This window comes from Notolabrus celidotus, chromosome 9 (assembly GCF_009762535.1).
Source record: "Notolabrus celidotus isolate fNotCel1 chromosome 9, fNotCel1.pri, whole genome shotgun sequence".
Lineage (NCBI taxonomy): Eukaryota > Metazoa > Chordata > Actinopteri > Labriformes > Labridae > Notolabrus > Notolabrus celidotus.
The window spans coordinates 36,733,432-36,749,792 of NC_048280.1; the positions used below are offsets into that span (position 1 = coordinate 36,733,432).

Consider the following 16,361-nt stretch of genomic DNA (forward strand, 5'->3'; position numbering starts at 1 on the left):
GTATTTGAACCCTACAGTTTTGGCATCAGAGTGAGTATCAAATAAGAAAATGTGCTGTGAGAACGTTTTTGTTTGTCTGACTCAGATAGAAAAAGGAAGGAAGGAAACTTTGACCTGATGTGAGGATTTGAGATTTGAAGTACTCTAGTTTGTAGTTTAGGTGTTTGTTTTGTGTCTGTCTGAAGCTGCTTAATCTAATGCAGCTCTGGCAGCAGCACAGTCATGTGACGTGGTGGATGCTTTCAGCTCCTGTCCTGTCCTGTAAACTTGTCACGAAGCTCCACCACAAACAGAGAGAAAGAGAGATGAGAGCACCAAGAAACATTCAACAGTGTTTATAGCTGACTTGGTATTTATTTAAGACACAGTGTTTGACTGGCAGCAGAAAGGCTTAAGCTGCAGTGCATCCTGGGATATGTAGGCACTGCTGTCATGGCTCCAACAGCATGAGAACTCCGCTTTCTCAGTCAGCACTGAGGAAGGACAAGATGGAGGACAACCTCTTTAAAACATGGTGAAAATTCCCTTTAATTTTACACACACACACACACACACACACACACACACACACACACACACACACACACACACACACACAAGAACATCATAGGTCTTTTGCTCGCAGTGATAGACGAGTGTCTGAGACCTGGCTGTTTGTGACAGTGGATGGCATTTGTTCTTAGGGTGATGTCTTGAAATGATCTGTTAGTGAAAGTTTAAGACTGATGATGTTGAAGACAAATTCAAAATAATCTTAAAGAGGTCAAGAGAGAAATCAAATCCCTTCACAGACCAGATCAAAACCTGTGAAAGTATCAAAGTCCAGCATCTAAGTGTAGAAACAGAAACAGTGAAATGAACCTTTATCACTGATGAATCTTTAACTCAGTGTTTAAATGTTGGATTGAGTTCAGACAGTCGACCGCACATCTGATGACCTGCTCGCTTCAGGAACCAATCAGACGCCATCTCACACATCACACACATCACACACGTCACACACACTCATGAAACAAGAGTTTAAAATCTGTATTGACTGAAGTCCCAAAGTAACAGAGTACACGTTAGCGTCACCTCCTCACAGAATAAATATCCTCCTCCTCTCTCCCTCTCTCCTCTCCTCCTTCATGTTTTTACTCTCTCACGTTTCTCCATCAGCTTCTCCTCCAAACACTTAATCAGGACCGGGTCCACTTTGGGGTCGAACTTGTTTGCGAACCAGTGTCCAAAGTTGAGCAGCCAGCGGAGTTCAGCCGCCCCGTATATACAGACACTCCTCATGTGTGTCCCCGTGCATGCTGGGTAAAGTTTTCCCTCTAAGTAGTTCCACTTGACGAGCCGTGTTTTGCTCCTCAGGTCTGTGATGTCCGCCTCAGACCTGGGAACGTGTCCGGGCACCCCGGATACCCGGACCAGGGTGGCCCAGAAGTGTTCATCAGGTGAGTACGTGTCAGCAGACCAGGAGAGGAAGTCCCTCACCTGGGCGCTGCTGCTGATGTGATCCACAAACTCCCTCGACAGGACGAAGTACGCGCTCCCGATGAACACCTCGATCCCGGGGGGCGGAGCCTGTTTGGCGGTGGTGGTTTTGACGGGGATGCGTCTGTACTCGTACGGGACGTTCCTCAGCTCGTGTGCGAAGCGGAAGCGTTGTTTCTTCAGCTCGCTGGGTCGACTCGACTCCAACATGTTGCTGCCGTTCAGCTGCTTCAGCTCCAGCACCAGCTCGTGGTTTGACTTCAGAGGGAAGTCCTGACCACACAGGTTGATGACATACCTCCACTTGACCTCTGACCTCAGCAGGTCAGACAGACAATTGAGGTCAGCGTTGAGCCTGCTGATGTGTGCGTATTCCACAGACTCCAGTTTAGAGGCGATGAAGACGTTGGGCGTGCACCGAGCGAGGTTTTTAACGGCCTTCACAAACGCCGGAGACGACTTCTGGTCGTAGTGGATGCAGTAGATGTTGTGAGGAGCGTAGATGGCGTGAAGGATCCGCTCAACCATGGGGGCGTTCTTATGCACCACCAGAGAGTAAGCCAATGGGAAGCTCCGCTCTGCGTCCGACACAGGAACGTCATCGTAACCTCTGACTCTGACGAACGTCTGACAGTCTGCGGTCAGACTCACCGTGCTCTCGTCGTCCAGTTCAACGATCACCTTACGTTTGATCTCCAGAGCCTTCCCGATCTCCACCGGGTCCAGCTCGTAGACCGCCGTACAGTTGACCTCATACCTGTGGTGGTTTCTGGAGAAGCTGCCGGTGATCCCGTACGGCTCGATGTAGACGCTGTCTCTCACGGTGACTTTGATGTAGACAAGTTTGAGCAGACAGACGGCCAGCAGAGACAGAGAGAACAGGAAGCACCTGTGTCTCACTCGATGGATGTGGGGACTACATCTTATTTTCATTCTGGGAACAAAGGGATGAAAAAGAAGAACATGGAGGCCTTATCATCAGATTACCTTATGTGCATATGCATTTGGACTAAGAGTTCCAGGGTCTTTAAGCCCCCAGAACTACTTTCCCCTGAACTAAAAGGTTCCTGTGCCCCCATTGTTGTCTGCGTTTCGACCGCGGGCTGAAGTCCCGGGTAGATTGTGTAAATCAGGCCAGTGAAGTATGCAGAAAAAAAAGTAAATGCACTACACCACCAGACCAGTAGAGGGCAGTAAACAAAGAGGAATGCCATTCATCACAGATGACACCATAGAAGCAGACGGACAGGCAGGTATCATTATGAGCAACACAACAGTTAGCCTGTTAGCATGAAGAGACTCAGCTGGTCTGTTTTAGATGGTGCTATATTTCATCACAGATGGATTCACTGAATCAACACGTGAGAGGAGATAAGCGCGAGTAGCAAAGACGTTTCAACACGGCTTTAAAATCCTTTTGAACTCAAAAAGCCGTGGCAGAGATCGGCCGGTGTTTTGGTTTAAACAGCGACCCTGTTAACTGGAGACTTTCAGCCGGATGCATCCCTCATAAACGTCTTTAGACCATCATTAAATATCTGATGAGGATATTTTGAAATCTTTATAAAAACTAAACTAGTTTGCATTCCCAGGAACTCCCTCTGTGTTTCAACAGCTGTGTAAACTCCACAAACACTGACACGTTCAGCTGAAGGTCTCCAGTTTACAGGGTCACTTTGAAAACCGTAACACCGGGAGAGACGCATTCACGGTGGGCTGAGAGAAGACTACTGTTACAAGAAAGATAGAACAAATCAAAACTAATGAAAGAAAGAGAAATCAAGAGAATCACAGATGTGTGTGATGTTATTGTGGACGGAGGGAGGAATAAAAACACTGAGGTTAATCTACCAATCAGACACGTTCAGCATTGCAGGCCCTGCCCCCTGAAAGTCCCAGGACCTTTGAAAAGTACTACCCCGCCAAGCAGGGGGCTTTTTATGGGGGAGATTATCTACCACTGAACTTAATTTAGACCCTGGGTCCTCCGGTCGAAACACATATAGTTCAGGGGTAAAGTTCCTCCAGTGGAAAACGCCTTTACTCCACCTTTGCAGGATGGAGCAGGATTCACAGTGAGCGTCTATGAGACACTGATCAACAGTACATGAACTCTGTGCAGCAGATAACAGTCAGCACGGCTCCTGTTTGAAGCTCCTGCACAGAAGCTGAACTCTTTCAACGCCACCTTTAAAAACTCAAACTATCCCTTTAATACTCTTCAGTTCAAGGTGCATGAAATGACAGAGTCAGAGCAAAGTACCTCCTCTTCATCATCAAACCAGAACATGCAGCTTCAGATAAACATTCAATGTGTGTAGTCTGAGTTTAGAGAGCACGTTATAGTCACCTTGCTCTCTGAGGGGTTCATGAGTGGCTCTCCTGCCATGCAAACATCTCCCACAGATCCACAGAAGAACCTTTAGTAAACCAGAAACATGAAGAGTCAGAACAGACAATAACAGAGAGGAAGTCACACACTGTAAACCGAACAGCACTTCTAACTCATAGCCATTAAGGGTACAGCACTGAAAACCAGCTATTTAGTTGAACCAACAATGAATTATTGAGTTATCCCAACGATTCATGTTGTTTAATTATAAGTGGATCAAATTTATTGAGTTAATATCCACGTCCAAATAACAACTTTGGAGTGTACAGAGGGACGCTGAGTATGACATCCTCAACGTCACCATGGAAATTTTCACACACTTGAAAAACCACAATGGCTGTTCTTCATGAAGCGCCAAGTAACAAGGAAAGACAACGCCAAACCACTGTACCGGTACAGGGAAGACCAACAATGATCCAACAAGGAACAGGGGAACCAGAGGGACTAAATACACAGAGTCATCAACACAGGTGTGGACACAGGACACAGGTGAGACTAATGAGGGACTAAATACAGAGTCATCAACACAGGTGAGGACACAGGACACAGGTGAGACTAATGAGGGACTAAATACACAGAGTCATCAACACAGGTGTGAACACAGGACACAGGTGAGACTAATGAGATGAATCACTGAAGGAGGGAAACACACAAGGACATGACGTAAAACTAAACAGGAAATACAAGGATTCAGAACTGCAAAATAAAACAGGAAACACGAGGATTCAGAACTACAAAATAAAACAGGAAACACAAGGATTCAGAACTACAAAATAAAACAGGAAACACGAGGATTCAGAACTACAAAATAAAACAGGAAACACAAGGAGTCAGAACTGCAAAATAAAACAGGAAACACGAGGATTCAGAACTACAAAATAAAACAGGAAACACAAGGATTCAGAACTACAAAATAAAACAGGAAACACAAGGATTCAGAACTCAAATTAAAACAGGAAACACATGGATTCAGAACTACAAAATAAAACAGGAAACACAAGGATTCAGAACTACAAAATAAAACAGGAAACACAAGGATTCAGAACTACACAATAAAAGAGGAAACACAAGGATTCAGAACTACAAAATAAAACAGGAAACACATGGATTCAGAACTACAAAATAAAACAGGAAACACATGGATTCAGAACTACAAAATAAAACAGGAAACACATGGATTCAGAACTACAAAATAAAACAGGAAACACATGGATTCAGAACTACAAAATAAAACAGGAAACACATGGATTCAGAACTAAAAAATAAAACAGGAAACACAAGGATTCAGAACTACAAAATAAAACAGGAAACACAAGGATTCAGAACTACAAAATAAAACAGGAAACACAAGGATTCAGAACTACAAAATAAAACAGGAAACACAAGGATTCAGAACTGCAAAATAAAACAGGAAACACAAGGATTCAGAACTACAAAATAAAACAGGAAACACAAGGATTCAGAACTACAAAATAAAACAGGAAACACAAGGATTCAGAACTACAAAATAAAACAGGAAACACAAGGATTCAGAACTGCAAAATAAAACAGGAAACACAAGGATTCAGAACTACAAAATAAAACAGGAAACACAAGGATTCAGAACTACAAAATAAAACAGGAAACACAAGGATCCAGAACTACAAAATTAGACAGGAAACACAAGGATTCAGAACTACAAAATAAAACAGGAAACACAAGGATTCAGAACTACAAAATAAAACAGGAAACACAAGGATTCAGAACTGCAAAATAAAACAGGAAACACAAGGATTCAGAACTACAAAATAAAACAGTAAACACAAGGATCCAGAACTACAAAATAAAACAGGAAACACATGGATTCAGAACTACAAAATAAAACAGGAAACACATGGATTCAGAACTACAAAATAAAACAGGAAACACAAGGATTCAGAACTACAAAATAAAACAGGAAACACAAGGATTCAGAACTACAAAATAAAACAGGAAACACAAGGATTCAGAACTACAAAATAAAACAGGAAACACAAGGATTCAGAACTACAAAATAAAACAGGAAACACAAGGACTACACTAAGAAAACACAACAAGAGACATGGGCTGGTTTTTGAACCGGCCGGCTACATACTACCTACTACATACTGTGTCTGAAGGTAGTCTGTAGTCTGACTGTTCTGGTGGATCTGGTCTGCAGGATGCTGGGCCAGACTGAACTCCCGGTTTCAGCAGAAGTAAACAACGGCCAAGCTGATAGATAAACTGCTTCTTTAGCATCACTGATGATTTAAAAAGTTAAGAAGTGGTTTATATGGAATTTAATAATTTTCACAGCACATAGAAACTGAGTGTCCCCGTCATATAAAACAGGAAACAGTACGTGAGGGAGACTGGTCGGCTGCAGACTGAGACATGTTCCTGAATCAGTACGACATCCTGGAAGTTTTGGCAAACTGCAGATTTTGCTCTTGCTCACATACTACATACTGAATGTAGACCAAGACCACTGCTAGTATAGTAGGCGGTTTGAAAACAAACATGGATCACTAAACACTCAAGGGAGACAAAGGATAACAAACACAGAATAAACACGGGGAGGAACCAAGGCCGGCTGCGTGCAGGTGTGGTGGGTCGCGCTGTTGCCTCACAGTGAGAAGGTTCTTGGTTCAAATCCCCGTCAGGTCCCTTTCTGGGACATTTTCCAAAAACATGCTCACCAGGTTAATTGATCACTCTAATTCGCCCGTAGGTGTGAGTGTGTGTGTGAATGGTTGTCTTTCTCTCCATGTTTGCCCTGTGATAGGTTGGAGATCTGTCCAGGGTGTACCCTGCCTTCCTCATGAAGTCAGCTGGGATTGGCTCCAGCCCCCCGTGACCCCCAAACAAGATAAGCAGTCAAGATAATGGATGGATGAAACCAAGGCATGAAACACAAGGAACACACTAAACTAACCAAACCATGACATGGACTCAGTTTCATCTAGTATGTATGAATTAAAAATATAAAAATGTAACTAATACATTTGAGTTGGGGAAACTTGAAAATTAATTAATCTTATTTTATCATTTCAGTTATACTCAAAAATTGTATTTCTGCTACTTAAAAACTCTTATGTAATCAGTTAGCACAAACATTTGGAGTCAATTCTACTTGTTTAGGTTCACAGTGCAGAATAAAACTTCTTTAACAAACTCAACCTCCTGCTCTGTAACAGAGGAGCAGTGATGGACCCACACAGTTCAGCTCCGTGTTCTGAACTGGACTGTTTCTGTTTCAGGATACATGATGCTTCTTCTCCACCACACTTTGGAGGTTTTCACTTCTCACTACATGGATCTGACAGGTTTAGTTACCTCTCCCATTAAAGTCACTGATACTAAACTACACTGGTTTAGTATAAAGTTCAGTCTACAGCTGCATGAAGAGTAATAATGAAGCTGCGATACAGGGCAGTGATTTTACACACTTTAACATGACACACTGCTTTACACACACTTTCTCTGCTTGTTCTCAAAGTGTATAAAGGAACTGTGACTTTATACTTTAGCATTTGAAAAGAGAAACTGTATCAAACTGCTGTATTTCTACTTCTCCGTGCGCTCTTATCACTCAGCAGTCCCACTTCATCGTCTGTAAAATGTCCCTGTGAGGAATCACATGATGCAGCACAGTGCGGAACACACTCAGTCCTGTCCTGAAACACCGAGCATGTCTCCCTCACACACAGAAACCCAGGCACTCACACAGGAGAGAGGACAGGAGCGGAGAACTTACCACATGTGTGAAGAGAAGTGCGCTTTGACGGAGCCGTGCGCTCCTCAGTCCGGTCCGTGCGCACGGGGGTCCTCCGCGGACTGAGGGGAGTGTCAGGGGGCAGAGTCCCGGCTCAGTCCGCCCCCTGCCCGGTCACATCCAGCAGCACATCACCGCCACCCGATACATTCAGCAGACTGACTCTAATGATTAACCTCCTCTGCACAAAGCAGAGAAACACAAGACGAGGCAGAGCCGCTCACATGTTCAACACACTCACACACCTCAGTGAACGAGCTCTGATCAATGATATGAAGTCCCTGAGTCTGTGTGATCACATTTAACTGATCATCAGAGGAAGACTGTAAATACTATAATAATCAAACTGATGTAAACATTTAAATCTTAAATACAAAAATGACAAGAGGAACACAGACAGGCTGAAAATAAAACCCAGAGAACTTCACTAAACAGACCTCGAGGAAGGAGAGGAGACTAAAGCCATGTCAAATTTTAAAACCTGCAGTTCCTCCAGTGTCCACTAGAGTGTGTCTCCTGCAGTGAGACAGTCCCCATAGAGCCCCATGTTAAAATGTTACAGCAGAAATAAACATGTTTACAGCCTGGTACAAAAACAGTTTGATTCTGATTGGCTGAAACCCCATAACAACATAAATAAACACCAGGGACAACCTGATCACACATGTCATATCAAATCAATCTGCAGAGAGGACAACAGAACGGAACAGACCAAAGCAGAATAAAATGGAATGGAACAGATCAAAGCAGAGAATGGAATGGAACAGATCAAAGCAGAATAGAATGGAATGGAACAGATCAAAGCAGAATAGAACAGATCAAAGCAGAATAGAATGGAATGGAACAGATCAAAGCAGAATAGAATGGAATGGAACAGATCAAAGCAGAATAGAATGGAATGGAACAGATCAAAGCAGAATAGAACAGATCAAAGCAGAATAGAATGGAATGGAACAGATCAAAGCAGAATAGAATGGAATGGAACAGATCAAAGCAGAATAGAATGGAATGGAACAGATCAAAGCAGAATAGAACAGATCAAAGCAGAATAGAATGGAATGGAACAGATCAAAGCAGAATAGAATGGAATGGAACAGATCAAAGCAGAGTAGAACAGATCAAAGCAGAATAGAATAGAATGGAACAGATCAAAGCAGAATAGAATAGAATGGAACAGATCAAAGCAGAATACAATAGAATGGAACAGATCAAAGCAGAATAGAATGGAACATATCAAAGCACAATAGGAATGGAATGGAACAGATCAAAGCAGATTACAATGGAATAGAACAGATCAAATTAGAATAGAACAGATACAAGCAGAATAGAATGGAATGGAACAGATCAAAGCAGAATACAATAGAATGGAACAGATCAAAGCAGAATACAATAGAATGGAACAGATCAAAGCAGAATACAATAGAATGGAACAGATCAAATTAGAATAGAACAGATCAAAGTAGAATAGAATAGAATGGAACAGATCAAAGTAGAATAGAATGGAACAGATCAAAGTAGAATAGAATGGAACATATCAAAGCAGAATAGGAATAGAATGGAACAGATCAAAGTAGAATAGAATTGAACGGATCAAAGTAGAATAGAATGGAACAGATCAAAGTAGAATAGAATGGAACAAATCAAAGTAGAATAGAATGGAACATATCAAAGTAGAATAGAATGGAACAGATCAAAGCAGAATAGGAATAGAATGGAACAGATCAAAGTAGAATAGAATGGAACAGATCAAAGTAGAATAGAATGGAACAGATCAAATTAGAATAGCACAGATCAAAGCAGAATAGAATAGAATGGAACAGATCAAAGTAGAATAGAATGGAACAGATCAAAGCAGAATAGAATGGAACAGATCAAAGTAGAATAGAATGGAACATATCAAAGTAGAATAGAATGGAACATATCAAAGCAGAATAGGAATGGAACAAATCAAAACAACAGTGATTAATTGTAGACAGATAAAGAGACACCAGGGACGACCATATACATGTCAGTTTAATCTGAGTAAAGGAGTCGGTCACATGTCCCCTCTGTCTGTTGACACTGTGGTAAAAACTCTCTCTATAGTTGATTTCTCTCTTCATGACAACTGTACAGGCTGAATTTATAAACAACTCACCTGTCTACAGCAGATTAATGATTAAATGGAGGGAGAATTCGGGCCTGGCCTCTTTGAGTGACAGGTGAGAGCTGCTAGCTGTCTGCTAGGTGTCCCCTCAGCTAATTCAGTCCCTGAACTTTAACCTCTGAGCCGTGTTTGTTGTATTGGAGCCTTTTGTCTGTGTGTACTTTATTGGAATAACAGACCATCACACAGGTTATACTCTCAGCCACATGGTAACACTGTTTTAACTGTTAGCACTGATTAGCAGCTAGCTGTGTTTGTGCTTGTTAGCTCATTAGTGTTTGTCACAGGTTGATATATTACGAGGCAGTCAGGATTGTCTTTTAGTCATTTTCACCACAATTAGTATTTTCAGTATCCTTGTTTGTCCTTCTGTTCCCTCTAAGACTTGTGAAGAGGAGCAACAAGTGCACTGAATTCCAAACACTCTCAATGTTTCTTTAGTGTGATATGAAACATCTCTGGACAGCTACCACGACAGGTCTCTTTCTGAGAGACTTGAAGGTTAACTAGCTAACTGTAGTTAACCATATGCTACACAGGCTGTTTCGCTCTGTTAACTCGGTGTATGCAAACCCCTTCATCTCCACAAACTGTCTCTTCTGGTTACATAAATTCAATATGGGGATAACCAACATGACAAATATCCACTAGCATGTTTTTAATAAATGATCTCATCAGAGAGTCACAGTGATTGTTCATTTAGTGAGGAGTGACATGCTGGAAGAGGGTCTCTTGAAACTGGCGCCCCATGATGAGAGGTGATGACAGTCGGAGCTGGCAGGAAAAGTTCAGGGTTCAGCTGTTTGCATTCTACGGAAGAGGATAAGGACCACTGAAAATAAATAAATACGTAAAATTTATTTTTTTATAATTGTTCTGAGAAAGAAAGTCAGAATTCTGAGATTAAGGTCAGATTTCTGATTTTTTTTCTCAGAATTCTGACCTTAATCTCATAATTCTGTCCTTAATTCAATCTCATAATTCTGACCTTTTCTCATAATTCTGACCTTTTCTCATAATTCTGACCTTAATTTGATATCAGAATTCTGACTTTTTCCTCCTAATTCTGACCTTAATTCAGTCTCAGAATTCTGACCTTAATTCAGTCTCAGAATTCTGACTTGTTTCTCAGAATTCTGACCTTCTCACTTTAATCTCAGAATTCTGACATTTTTTCTCAGAATTCTGACCTTAATCTCAGAATCTGACCTTAATTTTATCTCAGAATTCTGACTTTTCTCCTCATAATTCTGACCTTAATTTAATCTCAGGATTCTTAATTTAATCTCAGAATCTGACCTTAATTTTATCTCAGAATTCTGACTTTAATTTCATAATTCTGACCTTTATCTCAGGTTTCTGACTTTTTTCTCAGAATTCTGACTTTAATTTCATAATTCTGACCTTTATCTCAGGTTTCTGACTTTTTTCTCAGAATTCTGACCTTAATCTCAGAATTCTGACCTTCATTTTATCTCAGAATTCCAACTTTTTCTCAGAATTCTGACCTTTATTTAATCTCAGATTTCTGACTTTTTTTCAGAATTCTGACCTTAATTTAATCTCAGAATTCTGACTTTTTTCTTCATAATTCAGAAATTAATTTAATCTCAGAATACTGAATTCTGACCTCAATCTCAGACAGAATTCTGACTTTTTTCTTCATAATTCATAATTTAATTTAATCTCAGAATACTGAATTCTGACCTCAATCTCAGACAGAATTCTGACCTTAATCTCAAAATTCTGACTTTTTCTCAGAATAATTATAAAAAATAAATATTTTAATTTTTCAGTGGCCCTTATCCTCTTCTGTAGTGTTCACACGTGCAGCTCACCCTGAAACATTTGGTATGTTTTCAGAGGTGTGATTCAGCACATGATACGATCTGCATGTAAAAACAAAGCTCTTCGTTTTTATTGCAGTGTTGAGAAACTATGGACCACAGACCAAAGACAACACTTTTAAAACTGATGGTTATTTTGACAGTGTTGATTTAATGCTGCTCACATTTAAAAATATCATTTAACGATGTAGACGCCACAAGAACACAAACATGGCTTAAATAAACGCTTCAGAGAGGGAGACCGTGACTCTGCTGGATGCTGTAGGACAATACAATCATCCTTAACTTTAACAAACAAACTTCTTCAACCTGTTACAAACATTTAAACATTTACTATAATAACATCATGGTCTGAGCCCTTAACAGAAACATGAGTATGTAGATGTAATAATCAGGAGTGGGTCCACTGTGAGTCTGAACTTTGGTCCTCTAAGAGTTTCTCCCAGTAGAGGTCCATCACAGCGTTTGGCAGCATTTCCTCCTCCTCCACCAAACGGATGGTTCTGACTCTCATCAGACGCTTCAGGCCAGACTCCTCTGCACAGACACACTCAGTTAGAGCAGAACAGAACGGACCAGATTGAAGCAGAATAGAATGGAACAGATTGAAGCAGAATAGAATGGAACAGATTGAAGCAGAATAGAATGGAACAGATTGAAGCAGAATAGAATGGAATGCTTCTGATGGATCAAAGTCAAATAGCAACTGTGATTAATTCTAGACAGAAAAAGAGACACCAGGGACGACCATATACATGTCAAACTAATCTAAGTAAAGGAGTTGTCACATGTCCCCTCTGCCTGTTGACACTGTGGTAAAAACTCTCTATATACAGCTATATATGATAGAAACGCTGAGTTCATCTTAAAGAGGTGCTGTCTGTGAGTGCAGAGTGGCTCCAGGTGGGACACATGTGAGGCAGGCCATTAATTATTGACTCAGGAGGAGCCATGCTTCAGTGCCTGCCTGCCTGCTGTCTGTGTGAGGGATGTCAGAGGCAGGATGTATGTAGAGCTGAGCCTCTGTGTGTGTGTGTGTGTGTGTGTGTGTGTACAGGAAGTACAGACCTGAGCACAGATCCTCTGGAGCAGAAGAAGAGTCCCTGTGTTCCTCAGTGTTTGTCTCTGACTCTGAGGTGTAAGAAGACAAAGGTTCCTCTCTGAACATCACCTGGAGGAGCAGAGAGTCTATGTGAAAGTCTTCAGACGGCATTAACACGTCGGTTTATGAAGGATGAATCTTTAATGAGGGTGTCAGAGAGTCCTGGAGGGGAAGGTGACACCTGGAGGCTGATCAGATATCTTTCAGCAGCTCTGCAGGACCATTAAACCAGCGTCTGTTACACTGTTGTGTTAAAGAGATGGAGGACATGGAGTGTGTTGGTGCACAGCTCCACAGTGAACGCTCAATAATTTACAGACTAATGCTGCGTCCTGTCACAGTCCCCCACTGACAGCAGGAAACAGAAGAGACCTGAACTTTATCCCAAACGACAAGGGAGGAAGGAAGAGAGTCTGCAGGAGTGATGTTTCACGTCCAGCTCAGTCATCAGGGATTAATAATAGAAACTGACACACACGTCCTGAACACGGCAGGTTAAGAGCTGACATTACACTGCTGGATGCACTTCTTCTCAAAACCTCCTCTGTCTCATAAAAAGAGTGAAGGAGGACTTCCACACAGAGCTGCTCACTGCAATTACACTAGAGGAGAATAATGCATCTGTTAGGGACTATTCTCATCAGCAGATGAATCCACATTTGGTGCTTTAAAGAGAGCAGCAGTACGGTGTGGCGAGCTGAGTCTCAAAACTTTATATACACGATGCGTCAGACCAAAGCTGTTTGCATGGAAACGGTTGGTTTGGTTCTGGTTCAGGAGCTGCAGGGCTGCTTTCACCTTTGCCCTTATTTACAGATTTCAGGGTGTTGATGATGAAAAGATAACAGAAGTTTTGGAGTAGTCTCAGTATTTAAAGACGGTACGGTAAGGACAGTGTGTGCTCTGAATCCCTGAAGATGGAAAAGGAGAGAACAATAAAAAATACATAAATAAACCAGATTTGATACAAAGGAACGATTTATATCAGGCCCCTCTCCTAGCTTAGTTTTTATTAAGATTTCAAAATATCCTCATCAGATATTTAATGATCGTCTAAAGACGTTTATGAGGGATGCATCCGGCTGAAAGTCTCCAGTTAACAGGGTCGCTGTTTAAACCAAAACACCGGTCGATCTCTGCCACGGCTTTTTGAGTTCAAAAGGATTTTAAAGGCGTGTTGAAACGTCTTTGCTACTCGCGCTTATCTCCTCTCACGTGTTGATTCAGTGAATCCATCTGTGATGAAATATAGCACCATCTAAAACAGACCAGCTGAGTCTCTTCATGCTAACAGGCTAACTGTTGTGTTGCTCAGAATGATACCTGCCTGTCCGTCTGCTTCTATGGTGTCATCTGTGATGAATGGCATTCCTCTTTGTTTTACTGCCCTCTACTGGTCTGGTGGTGTAGTGCATTTACTTTTTTTCCTCCATACGTCACTGGCCTGATTTACACAATCTACCCGGGACTTCAGCCCGCGGTTAAAACACAGACAACAATGGGGGCACAGGAACCTTTTAGTTCAGGGTAAAGTAGTTCTGGGGGCTAAAAGACCCTGGAACACTCTGATAAAAACAGCTGTTACACTTCTCTCCACAAAAGTAGACGAAGAAGTGACCTTCTAAGATGAATAATAAGGTCTATATTTATGATTCCCTGGTTTGTTTCGGGCAGTGCTCTTTGTCGGTGCTCACTGCTTCCTGCCTTTCAGTCGAGTTTAAATAACTCTGAAAGTACTCGGGGTGTTGTGGGCAGCTTTTTTTTGTTCTGTTATGAAACAATGATTTGGAATCCGGTTCAAGTTAAAGTTCTTCCTGTTTCTGAGTGTCTCACCTTGTCCCAGGCGTACGCTGAGCTGACGGGGATGTTCTTGCCCAGCACAGACTCCAGCCAGTGTTTAGGAGACGGGTGCACTCTGCCTTTAAGGTCCTTTAGAGAGCCATCAGCCAAGACGTGAGCACAATGCAGGTGACGCTGCAGAAGAAACACAAACACAGTGTTCCAGTTATTCACTGAAAATTCATTTTTCAAACTCAGCAGGTCTGGAGAGATAAAGACAAAGCTGGCAGAGTTACTGTGCTGCAGAGGCCAAGCAGAGAAAGGGTTATCAGCAGCTCTGGAGACCTGTTGATGAGTGTGCTGCAGAGAGGAAGCCACTAACTCTTAAACATCCTCCTGACAGACAGAGAGCGAGCTAACTTAGGGGGATGTAGATCAAAAGATTGTCCTGATATGATTCTGTCTCCTGCAGAGGAAGGACGGGCTCAGACAACTTCCTGGTGTCACTTTGGATTCCTCTTCACAATAAAATTCACAAGTGAGGAGAAAAAGAAGCACTACAGGCGTTTCATTGGTGCAACATGTCTCTCTCCAACTCAGTCTCAGCAGACGTGTGTGTAACATGAGTCTGGTCCTGCTGGAGGTTTCTGCCTGAAGTTTGTCCTTGCCACTGTAACTCGCTAAGTGCTGCAAAGTGCTCTGCTCATGGTGGATTAAGATGAGATCAGACTGAGTCCTGTCTGTAAGATGGGACATAGAGTACAGTCTAGACCTGTTCTGTTTGGAAAGAGTCTTAGGAGAACATTCGTTGGGATTTGGTGCTTTATAAATAAAGATTGATTGATTGATTGATTGATTGATTGATTGATTGATTGATTGATTGATTGATTGATTGATTGATTGATTGATTGATTGATTGATTGATTGATTGATTGATTGATTGATTGATTGATTGATTGATTGAGGGGTGATGAGGGCGTTTCAGAGCAACACAAACGACAAAATTCCACCAGATCTGTGTCCGGTCTTTCTCTGATCCGTTACAGCACCCGATCTGATAGGTTTCTATTCTTGTCAGTGTGTTAACTTCCACTGGATCCGCTCCGTTGCCTTCCGGTTTCGTCTCTGATTAGGCAGGTCAGAGTCCTCCGGATCAGATACACAAGACTTCTATTTTTGCCGGATGCCGGAGCACGACGCATCAATCTCAACAGAGCAGATGGAGCGGGACAGGAAGTCAGGTTTCACCAAAACAAAATGAAAACATCCGGTTAATTTTCAGAATCAAACACTCTGTGTTATCACCAGATCGTATTTCACTTAACTACAACAACAAACTAAAGTCATGATGAGAGGAGCCAGGCCTGGAGTCAACAGGTCAGAGGTTTTCAGAGGACCAGAAAGACAACATGGATGAGGAGAGGAGGAGGAGAATCCTTGATTCAGTAATTACCGCAGGGAAACCTCGGTCACATGACTCCAGCTGTCCGGAGGTCCTGCTCCGTGCTGCACTCCTAAAACGCAACCGGTGGCTGTTGACGGACAAGAGAGCACGGAGCGCATCAGAAATGGGCCGGACTGATTTGGTGGAGGTCCAATGAAAGCATTCACAAAATCACACTCACACCTTCCTCCAGGCAAGAGAGAGAGAGGCGGAGCGACATGCAGAAGACTGATAACTTGGAGCTGCATGCTTAAAAAAGTGACTACATCCTTACACCACAGATCCAAAAGTAGAGAATCAGCACCGATTCTCTACATTCGGGTCTGTGGTGAATTTAGGGATTGATATTCAACAATCATTACTCTGGAGCCGGCCACGTCTCCTCACACAGGCTGCC

At 42.2% G+C, this 16,361-nt stretch overlaps 2 protein-coding genes across 16 annotated transcripts in view; both read right to left on the minus strand.

Moving 5' to 3' along the window:
- Window positions 1-334: 334 nt before the first annotated feature.
- Window positions 335-7,952, minus strand: LOC117818981 (beta-1,3-galactosyl-O-glycosyl-glycoprotein beta-1,6-N-acetylglucosaminyltransferase 4-like). Of its 3 annotated transcripts, none has more exons than XM_034692154.1 (3): window positions 7,629-7,952; window positions 3,830-3,899; window positions 335-2,413 (listed from the first exon to the last, which is right to left on the minus strand). In XM_034692154.1, the coding sequence occupies exon 3, from the start codon at window positions 2,410-2,412 to the stop codon at window positions 1,126-1,128; it is 1,287 nt and encodes a 428-aa protein (XP_034548045.1). In that variant the 5' UTR covers window position 2,413; window positions 3,830-3,899; window positions 7,629-7,952; the 3' UTR covers window positions 335-1,125. The 3 variants fall into 3 exon arrangements, with proteins under 3 accessions (XP_034548045.1, XP_034548046.1, XP_034548047.1); XM_034692155.1 differs by lacking the exon at window positions 7,629-7,952 and adding an exon at window positions 4,263-4,292; XM_034692156.1 differs by lacking the exon at window positions 7,629-7,952 and adding an exon at window positions 4,192-4,258.
- A 3,817-nt stretch (window positions 7,953-11,769) lies between these two features.
- Window positions 11,770-16,361, minus strand: part of LOC117819282 (ankyrin repeat domain-containing protein 31-like) — a 22,001-nt gene continuing 17,409 nt past the window's right edge. For 12 of the 13 annotated variants that reach the window (XM_034692574.1, XM_034692575.1, XM_034692570.1 and 9 more), the window contains 3 exons: window positions 14,575-14,715; window positions 12,708-12,810; window positions 11,770-12,176 (listed from right to left, as the gene is read on the minus strand). In XM_034692574.1, coding sequence (XP_034548465.1) covers window positions 12,031-12,176; window positions 12,708-12,810; window positions 14,575-14,715 — 390 coding nt within the window. In that variant the 3' untranslated portion in view covers window positions 11,770-12,030. The other variant, XM_034692573.1, reaches the window with a different exon arrangement.

What these genes read in the sequence shown, in the direction of transcription:
- LOC117818981 (XM_034692154.1), bottom strand. Translation starts at nt 2,412, where the DNA reads ATGAAAATAAGATGTAGTCCCCACATCCATCGAGTGAGACACAGGTGC.